The sequence below is a fragment of the Leptonotus elevatus genome, chromosome 10 (genome assembly GCF_054856555.1).
Source record: "Leptonotus elevatus isolate MCC_2025b chromosome 10, RoL_Lele_1.0, whole genome shotgun sequence".
Classification (NCBI taxonomy): domain Eukaryota; kingdom Metazoa; phylum Chordata; class Actinopteri; order Syngnathiformes; family Syngnathidae; genus Leptonotus; species Leptonotus elevatus.
The window spans coordinates 1,862,484-1,873,382 of NC_141248.1; the positions used below are offsets into that span (position 1 = coordinate 1,862,484).

The following is a 10,899-nucleotide window of genomic DNA, read 5'->3' on the forward strand; positions in this document are numbered from 1 at the left end:
GTTATTCCTTTATTCGCCCATTGCTTGTGATGGAACCCTTTATAATTCACCTCAGGAATTAACCTTTCATCAAATGCAAACCAACTCAAAGCCCTTTCCAACTCAAATCTTTCCACAAACATGTTCCATATTTCCATTGTAGTTTTGATTATCCCACTCAGTTGATTACTTTTTTTTTTTAGTAGACCCTTGTGTGCTATTAAATTCCGTACCTCAGTGTTTGCCTTCCCCAATTCTATACTTTTCCATTTTGCAACATAACTCTCCTTACACCAGTGATGCTGCTTTTTAAATATATTTTAAAATCTCAAGTACCCTAAGGAATACGAGTACCATCATTTGAGAACCACTGACATAAAGCATTGATTAACCATGATTTTTAACATTTACATTCTGAACATACATGAATGTGTTTATTAAATCTATACTGCATCATGTGATTTTCACGTTTTGAATTGTATTGAAATAAACATTTTCAACTATACAGCAAAACCCCTGCGTTGGCAAATTTACCTATTCATTGTTTTGAGCTTTGCCGCCATCTTATGGCCTCTTGGTGTCGGACTATCATTGTAGGAGCTTCACTTTGACAAAGGATGTGCTTTGCTGCCATCTTTTGGAACCTAGTAGACAAATCTAAACACTTTTTGGAGGTGTTGATTACGCATAGATTTTTGTTATTCACCGCATGGCTCGGTCTTTCTCATCCCAAATGGTGTTAGTTGACTGTGTACTAATTCATTGACACTTATCCGTGTGCCTTAACAATCACCGTTGTTTCAGTGCTGTAGGCACAAAACACTGCAAACTCCAGGTTGTTATCTTCATTTGTTACAGTGCATCTTTGGTCCTTGTTCTCCTTCAGGTATCTCTGCCTTGCCAGCCTCTACTACTCTGGGTCCACTCACTGGCTCGCCTGTCCTGTCTGCCGCCACCAATGCTCTAAGTGCCCCGGTCCCCGCTGCTGCCGGAGGCCCCCAGTGACACCCTCATCAAATCCAGATGGAGACAGGTGCAACTCTACCAGCTCTCTACATCGAAACTCTGCGTGGCCAAGCCTCATCAAAACCTTACCATTTTTGATTTTGAAAGTCTCTTCTTCCTTTTCTCTTGCTCGTCTCAGTTTAACATGCTCATGTGACATCCAAAATGAATGTCTTGTGATATTCGTTTCTCCAAATGCAGCAATGCATTCAAGGGGGAAACGGTGGTTGTTGTTTTTGTTGGGATTATGTGGTACTTTAAGAAGTATGTTGGCAGAAAGCAAACAAGATTTGCCATCATGACCAAAAGGAGCACATCTTGAATAAACTTGTCTCGCTTCCAATAACTCAACACATGTGTCTGGTGCTGTTATGTGCTCCAGATGCATGACACGAATGCTTTATTTGCCTTTCAGCACCAACCGACCATGCCAGCCAAAACATGGAGGCCAAACCATGCTCATTGGTTAGCGACAATACACAGACACTCACATACTCGTCTGGACTGTTGAATGCGGCCCAATAAAGAGTCACTGGTTTTGTGAGAAATGCTGCTTTCTTGTTCTTTGAAATACTTCAAGTTGTAACCAAAGTTTGACCCCATTCACCGGAAAGAATAGTGGAACAAACCTGGTTTTATTCCAATAGATAATGGTGTTTTTTTTCTACATGCAAATAATTTGCTCATTAACTATGGAGAAAGAACACAGTTAAAAAATAATAATAAAATAATCATGTCCAAAACTACGTATTAGCGCCACATATATATTTATTTATTTATTGAGGGGGGAAATATTATTCAGAGAAAAAACTCACAAATTTGTCACTTTCTAAACTCGCAAATTTCCGAGTTTTTTCCTTGCAAATTTGCACGTTTTTTTCTTGGAATATTGCCCCCACCCTCTAAAAAATATATATAATTATACGTAGCCCTAATGCGCCGTCGTAAAACAACTGCCTACAAAAGGAGTTTTTGTTCTGTATATGTTTGGATGATGTGGAGTTGCTGGTTGAGGCAAAAACTGAATGCTTTCAAGCCCTGAGTACTGCACAGACTATCCAAAGTAATATAAGGCACTGGACAGTAGAATAATAATATGATGGTGCAAATAAATTATGAAAAAAATGTGTTTTACCAATATGAAGAGTTTTTATGCATGGTGGGGGGAGGGTAGTGTGTTTATTATTTTGTTGTCCCCAATGAATGAAAACCTTAATGGTTACGGTTGACAATGTGAGTATTCATAGCTTTTTATTTGAATAATCGTTCTTGACAGGTGAGTGAAATGGTGTTGAAGTAAAACTTGGCAGTGTTGTGTGACTCTGTGATGGCGAACAGTTGGATGTTCACAAACATGAGTTGAAAAATGCTGAATAGCACTTGAAGGACATCAGTCTCATGTGTTTTTGTGCCACAGTTTGAAAGTGTGACTTTCTGACCCTGCTGTACATCTTTTGTAAACATGGAAATGCAAATAAATCAAAATGTGTACATTGAATTCCTATGCCACTGTATATATTTTTATGTCCTTATGTAGAAGACTAGTATTTGCAAATATGTGTGTAAATAAACAGTTATTTATCAGGTACCTGGTGTTTTTGTCATCTCTTAAAGATTATTTGTGTCAAGTGTGCATAAGCACACATGCTAGAAGTTTTTTCTTCCAGGTAGAATAAAGCAACCTCTTTATAATTAAAATTTTGTTTTATTTGATGGTAAGTGGACTTGGTTCACCTAGATCTCATTTTCAACTGCTTAGTACAGTAGGATGAAAAAGTATTCACACCTACATGAGCAACACGCAATTTCTCAGCACAGAACAAAGGAAATGTGTTTTTCACCTGTTTGCGTGAAAGGAAACACGAACACAACAAACTCACTGTTTTTCTTTATAAGCAATCTTTATTATAGATAGATTATATAGAAATAGAAATTACATCACTGGTCTGTGAAAGTGAAAGCGTGGATGGAACCACTGTGAAGAACAGTGTGTCCCTCCAACATCACGGCAAAAGGCAAGAGGAAACCCCTCTGTAACTCTTGAAGACCTGAACAAGTCTCTCCAGATTATTGGGACTAATGTACACATCCACAATATCCTGCAGGTAGGGCTCTATGGGTGTGCTACAAAGAAAAAGCCATACTTTGAAGAAGCAACATCTCACGGCTTGCATTATGCTATCACACATATGAAAACGAGTCTTGAAAAATTAAACTTGCATATACGGTATAATGCGATGACCTACATCAGGATTTTTTTCCCCACAACTGTGATTACTCATGAAAAAAAGTCACCTTCATTTTTTTGAAACATACATTTTTCAAGGAGATGGTGACATGTCCACTCGGGTGGATAATGTGCATTTGAGCAGATGATGAAATATGTTTGTAAGAAAAGAATAAATAACAAAAAAATTATGTAAACACTAAAGAAAATGTCTCTTTGATTTTTAACATTGTGTTCACATATTTTTAACATATTTCAAAACTACTACATGTATTGCAAAAACATTTACCTAAAGAAAAAGTAACTTTTTATTAAGTACAGATAGTTATTTTCTTTTTTCCGGCAACCATTCATCATCACTGCCGCTGTCATATCCCCACTTGAGTCAGATGGTCGTAACTTCGCAGTGTTTTATTGGCTCGTTGACGTTGCTGGGCGTTCAATTGCCTCGTTAATGTCATGAGCTTCGGTGCTAAAAATAGAACAGTGCCGCTTGTGGCCTTCACAGACGCTAATTGTAGCCTTTATAAATACTACATTCTATTTTGTAATGTGGCTTTTTGCGTTTTCTTTGGGTTTTATGTATCTAATTTCTGCATATTGTTTCTTCTGTTTCAGACCACACACACACACAACACATACAAACTTACTCACACACAATGCTCATGTAAATAATATCCCACCTGCTGCCATTAAAGCATTCAAGACATTCTGGAATCCTGATTCTCTGACCGGAATCAATGGTCCGTAGCGCCCGCTTCAATCAGCGTAATTAAAATAATTAATGTGGACAACACTACATTAAATTTGGACCTTCAGAGCCGTATTGAAGCAACACTAAAGCTCTATGGACCCTGCAGCAGAGACGGAGGACACATTCAGCAGGCCCCGCAGAGCGACTCGGCTTCCCCCTCATCTAATGGACTATGAAGTTGGCTATTGTTAGAAGACCATCTTTGTCTTCCGCGTGTTCGTTTTGTTCCGGGTAGAGAGAATGTTGATTTTCTGAATACAGACTGGAGATCGGTGAACAGTTCCTTCGAAGGATTTATTTTACAGAATATTCCGGTCACTCATGAATGACAGACAAATGGCTGCTTCTCATCACAAGTGCCAAGATTGCTGACACTTACAACATTCTTATACTATCTAGAAGGGCGGTACCACCACCCCCGCCTTTCCCAAGCTGCAATTCTGGAAGAGAATGCTAAACAACTTCAACTTGCTAATCTTCAGAGACAACTGGAAGAAGATGCTGAGCGTGAACTCCATCGATTACAATGCCATCCTGAATTCTGCTGCACTCAAGATAAGTGATGCTAAAATTTTTGACTCTTTTGCTCTGTCTGTCCAATCACTCTTGGGCATGCTGAAGACACTAGAAGGCTACAATGGCATTGAGCTCATGTGTAGGTCCCACGTCGATCGGCTGTTGAGTAAATTGCCTCCCTCCTACCGTGACAGTTTTGTAGAGTATTGCCTCAACCGAGGGATCCTACATTCAGGATCTGACCGAACTTACACGCTTCCTGATCTTGCAACTTGGCTCCAAGTCAAATCACAAGCCAAGCGCATCTCCAGCCGTGCCGCAGCCTTGTATCAGTCCGAACCGAGCAAGCCAGCTCAAACTAGAAAGAACTTCGGCTCAACTATCGATAAGGAGCGGTCCACACCTGTGCTTCTAACGGCGAAGGAAGAGTGTCCTCATCCCAAGCCTGCCAAGCCTAAATCAAGTGCCAAGCCTAAATCAAGTTCCAAGCCACAGCCTTACTGTCCTCACTGTGATAACAAAGACCATTACCTGAACTCTTTGTGAGAATTTCAAGAAGCTCACGCCTAATCAGATTACCCAGTGGATCAAGGATGGAAACCGCTGCTGGAAATGCGGTCACAGCCACCCTGTAGAGAACTGCAACCTGAAATGCAACCGCAAGGTCTGTCAAGAACAGCATCTCACAGTCCTGCATGACTCCATCCATGACCTCCAATGCAGTCCTGGTGATAAACCCAGCTTCCACAAAGGTCTATCTTGACCAACCCAACCGTGCACAGAGAGTGATGCTGAAGGTGGTAAAGATCCTCATTCATCACGGCAATCAGGCAATAGAAGCGTATGCAATCCCAGACGATGGTTCAGAACGTACGATCATCTTTTCACAAGTTCTCCAGTCCCTCAAGCTACCAGGAGTGCCGGAGACCCCTCCCATTCAGACAATACACCAGAATGTGAGACAGCTACAGGGCCTTACCGTCTCCTTTGAAGTGTCTCTCTCCAAACCTAATGAGAGGTACCTCATCTCCAATGCCTTCTCCGCTGACGGACTATGCTTCGCTGAGCACCACTTACGGGGCATCCCACTACAAGCTGTCGACTACGTGCATCCACTTATCCTCATTGGCTCCGACATGTGTCAGCTTATCACTCCAGTGCAGCCAAGTGTCCATGGGCCTCCAGATGGTTCAGTTGCAGTCCGCATACGCCTTGGCTGGTGCCTTCAAGGTCCCATGACTCCAGTACAGAGCCGTCACAGTCCATCTCGATGTCTGCATATCTCGACAGCTTCGATGAACACAGAGCTACTGCATCATGTGCAGCGCCTCCGGTAGCTGGACACTTTACCGTAAAGCAGTTACGAGGTCTAAGCTTGACCAAAAAGCACTCAATCTTCTCCAAGCCTCTACCGTCCGGGTAAACACAAGGGGGGAGTTTTACGCTATGCCATGCCACTCCTGCGCCGCTCTCCTCCCGTTCCACTACATGCTCCGAAGGAAGCAGCACTACCAAGTCTTTGCAGCACGGAATGTAGACTTGCCAAGGACCCATCAAAAGCCGGCACCTACTGTGCTGAGATCCAGAAACTGGAAGTAGCAAAGATCACAGCTGAAGAAGCACGAAAGTCCATAGAGTCCTGGTACATCCCGCACCACCTTGTTCACCATAATGGCAAGGACCGTATTGTCTTTAACTGCTCCTTTCAATACAAAGGGCAATCCCTAAACGAACAACTGCTCACAGGCCCTACACTAGGTCCTACTCTGCTGGGGGTGCTCCTGAGGCTTCGCCAGCACAGCATAGCCATCAGCGGCGACATCCGTAGTATTTTCCATCAGGTGCTCTTGCTTGCTGCTGACAAACCTATTATGCGTATCTTGTGGAGAAACATGCAGAGAGAGGAAGAACCTGAGATCTACGAGTGGCAAGTCCTGCCTTTTGGGACCACATGCAGCCCGTGCTGCGCAACATATGCTCTGCAGCGACGTGGAGGTCTCCCAAGTCAACCAATCAGGACTTACCAAGGTTGTGACCCAAGCGTTCTATGTTGACAACTGCCTTTACAGCACGCCTGATCCCGCACATGCCAAGGCCGTTGTGGACGGATTACGCAGCCTCCTCGCCGAAGGTGGCTTCGAGATTAGACAGTGGGCGAGCAATCTGCCTTCATTCATCGAACACTTGCACTCCGAGGCAAGATCTGTCAGTAGCGATTTGTGGTTGTCCCGTGATAGTGTCGACCTCGATGAGCCCAGGCTGGGACTGCAGTGGAATTGTCTCGACGACACCATGGGCTACCGGCACCGCTCATCTGAGCCTCTTCAGCCCACACTGAGAAACCTGGCAAGCCAATACGATCCATTGGGCTTCATAATACCCTTTACAACTATAGCCAAGGTTCTTATCCAAGATCTCTGGAAGCAAAATCTGAGCTGGGACGACCCCATTGAACATCACCAGCTTAAAGAGCATTGGCTGACATGGGTTGACGAGCTTCCCAACCTTCCTCAAGTGCAGTGGCCTAGGGCCTACACACCACCAAGTGCTGATACCTCCACAGTGACCAGGCAGCTTCACGTGTTCTGCGATGCCTCGGAGAGGGCATACGGCTCTGTCGCTTATCTGCGAACAACTGACGATCAAGGTAAAGTCCATGTCGCCTTCGTTTTAGCCCGCTCTAGGGTCGCTCCCAAGACTGTTGACTGTTTTGGCCCATTCATTGTGAAGATCGGTCGTCGTCAAAAAAAGAGATGGGGCATTCTATTCAAATGCATGACTACCAGGCGCCTCGCCTCCACTTATACCTCCTCGAGAGCTTAGACTCTGACGCCTTCCTGCTCTGCCTTCGACGTTTCGTGGCTTGCCGAGGGAGGCCATTTGAGATTATCTGCGATAATGGCATGAACTTCACCGGTCAGCCGCAAACTCCAAGAGGCTTTCCATGCAATGAGCCCTCAACTTCGAGCACAACTAGTAGAGCAGAAGATACAGTTCATGTTCATTCCTCCAGCCGCTCCGCACTTCGGGGGAACATGGAAGAGGGAGGTGAGATCAATCAAGGTCTCCCTGAGTGTCATCCTAAAGGAACAAGTCATTCCGGAACCCGTTCTGCGCACCCTGCTCATCGAAGTAGAAGGCATACTGAACGCCAAGCCACTTGGCTATATCTCGACGGACATCGCCAATCCTGACCCAATAACGCCGAACATGCTACTTATGGAACGCAGAGATTCGTCACTGCCACAAGCCATCTACGACAGTGAAGATCTTCTTGGGCGACGTCGGTGGAGGCAAAGCCAGGTGCTTGCCGACAACTTCTGGTCATCCTTCGCCCGCCAGTACCTACCAGGTCTACAAAATCGTCCGAAGTGGCAGTCAGACTCCAAAAAGCTCAGTGTTGGTCAAGTGGTCCTCATCGTTGATCCTCGCTTCCCAAGAGCATTCTGGCCAGTGGGCACCATAACAGAGACATTCCCTGCTTCAGATGGTCGAGTACGTACAGCTGCTGTTAAGGTAAAGGAGAAGATCTACACGTGATTTTAACAGTTAAAGACTATAGGGTTGTGACGTGGTACATTCTGAGACAAGGGAACTGATGCACCAATTATAGCTGGCAGGGATAAAGGACCACAAGAAGAGCTTTCTATCTCTACCCATTTAGGTCGAGCCCCATCATAACCATGATGCACCCAAAAAGACATGCAGCAAAGATTAGCAGCCCAGTAGTAATAACGCAAATTAGGAAGTGCTAATCTGCCATCTTTTTTTAATTTCTGTAGATGTCCTTTACGCAAACGCGGTCTTTTACCACTCCAAATAAAAGATGAGATTAAAGAGTCCAGTTTCTTAAAATAAGCACCAGGGATGAAAACAGGGAGGGCCTGAAAGAAATATAAGAATTTGGGTAATACAGACATTTTTACAATATTCACTCTTCCAACCAGAGATATTGAAAGGAGTGACCATCTTGACATATCTTGTTGCACTTTATGTCATAGGTCAATAAAATTACACAATATTTCCTTGTCACTCTAATACCGAGATATGTTAAGCTCAGGAATCTTAAGGGGCACTGACATATTTTGTAACGCCACCTTAGTCAGTTTCAATGGGAGTATTTCACTTTTGTGTTGCCATGAATAGAACGGTTATTCCTTATGGCTATGGCGAGTGGTTCAATGGCTAGCACAAAGAGAAAGGGGCTGAATGGGCAACCCTGACGTGTAACCCGATGTAGCCTAAATAGTGGTTGTTAGTTTATACCCTCGCTGAAGGACACGCATACAACAACTTCATCCATGAAATAAATGTACTGCCAAAGCCAAATCTATGCAAAGTTTCAAACAAATAATTCCATTCCATTCTATCGAATGCTTTCTCAGCATCCATGGAGAGAAGGCATTTGGAGTCGGACTGACAGGGAATATACAAAACATTCAATAAACGACAAAGACCAAAATAGAAACGCCTGCCTTTCGCAAAGCCCGTCTGGTCTACGGATATAACATACGGCAAAATCTCTTCTAAACGACAGACCAATATTTTAGCCAACATTTTATAATCACAATTAAAAAGTGAGATTAGCCAATACAATGAACATTCTTAGGGGTTCTTATCCTTTTTCGGGAGCAAAGTAATACAGGCCTGATTCAGAGTATTAGGAAGAGATCCCCTAGTAAAAGAGTCACATACTGCTGCAAAAAGTGGTGCTAGCTGTAGAGAAAAAGCAGCATGGAACTCGTTATGTAGACCATCCAAACCCAGAGACCTGCGGGGCTGCAATAATTTAATTGCTTCCTCTATTTCCTGTTGCTCCATTGGCCTATCCAGTGTGGAGGCCTGGTCTGGAGACAAAGTTGGAATCGGGAAATCTCTAAAAAATGGAAATAAGAAAGGGTCATAAGAAGACTCAGAGCTATAGAGATCTTGGTAATAGTGTTGAAATGTATCATTAATTCCTAGCTGGTCATTCACAGTCTTACCATCCTGAGCTCTCACACCATTAATAATTTGCATAGCTCTGGCACATTTAAGTTGATTTGCAACTAACTTCCCTACCCGTTCGCCATGTTCATAGAAATTACTATTTTTTAGAAGCAAATACTCGATTGAATGTGATGTAAGTTTGTCATATTCTAATCGTTCCTTGCATAGATCTGGGGGGGAAGGGGATTGTGCATTTATGTTATCTATATCAGCTATTTGCCCTTAAGCTCCCTTTGTTTGACCTGTAAGTCTCTCCTCCTGCCAGCCACAAAAGATATCACCTTCCCTCTCAGATATGCCTTCAGGGCTTCCCATATAGTCAAGACAGAGACATCTGATGTCATGTTGATGTCTAAAAATAAGGAAATTTGCTCAGACATGAAATCCCCAAAATTTTCATCTAATAACAAAAGAGAATTAAACCTCCACAGTCGCCTGGATTCCATAGCATCAGACATCCTGAGTTTAAGTAAAAGAGGTGCTACTGTAGGTTGATATTCACATAATAAAATTTCAGATGTCACTTTGTTATCAATGAAAAAATAATCAATTCAACTGTATGTTTGATGACGGTGTGAAAAAAAAGAATATTGCTTATCCTGCGGGTGTAAAAAACGCCAAATATCCAAAACCCCATAAGTTGACAGAAAGGACCGCATAATATGAGTAGCAGATTTAGTTATTACATATCCAGGCCTAACTGATGATCTATCCATCACCAGATCCAAACATAAATTGAAATCCCCCCCTAAAATGAATACATTTTAATTCAAACAGGCGAGCAAAAGACGCGAGAGAAAAATCAGTTCGGAGCATATACTGTATATTCGCCAATATTACATCAAAATTATACAGTCTCCCGGTGACTATAATATATCGGCCATATGTGTCAGCTATAGTTGAGGAAGGTGTAAAGGAAACACATGTATTTATTAATATAGATACACCTCTGGCCTTACCTTGAAAAGTTGAGTAGAATACTGGAAGTTGTCCCACCCATCCACATTTCAACCGGACATCGTCAACATTTTTAAGATGTGTTTCTTGTGTGCGATGGGAAGGCATCCCGTCCAAAAACATCCTGAAACACTTGTGAAAAGAACTTGCTGGGCTGCGGGCCTTCAATGCCCTCACGTAGACCAATGAGACGAACGTTGCGCATCCTGTTTCAAATCCGTTAGCATGGTATTATCGGCCAGCAGTTTTTCACAGCAATCATCCACTTTAGCCAAGCATTGGTATAGCAATTCGGCGTTATCTTCCAGGGAATTAAAACGCTCGTCATGACTGTTGACCGTTTTTTGGAGCCCATCCAGATTCTCATTCTCTTCGTCAAAAGACTTTTTTAGCTCCGCGAGCAGCGATGCTTAGAGCTTAACTAACGAGGCAGCTAAATCGGCTATGCTAATGTTCGTGGCGGTCGCCTCCG

The 10,899-nt window shown here is 43.2% G+C and overlaps 1 protein-coding gene across 2 annotated transcripts in view; it reads left to right on the plus strand.

Annotated features, from left to right (window-relative positions):
* The window catches only part of LOC147166729 (casein kinase II subunit alpha), a 36,169-nt gene extending 33,597 nt beyond the window's left edge, over positions 1-2,572 (plus strand). For both annotated transcript variants that reach the window (XM_086086448.1, XM_086086449.1), the window contains exon 13: positions 866-2,572. In XM_086086448.1, the coding sequence (XP_085942574.1) occupies positions 866-984 (119 nt within the window). In that variant the 3' untranslated portion in view covers positions 985-2,572. The remainder of the gene's footprint in view (positions 1-865) is intronic.
* Positions 2,573-10,899: the final 8,327 nt, after the last annotated feature.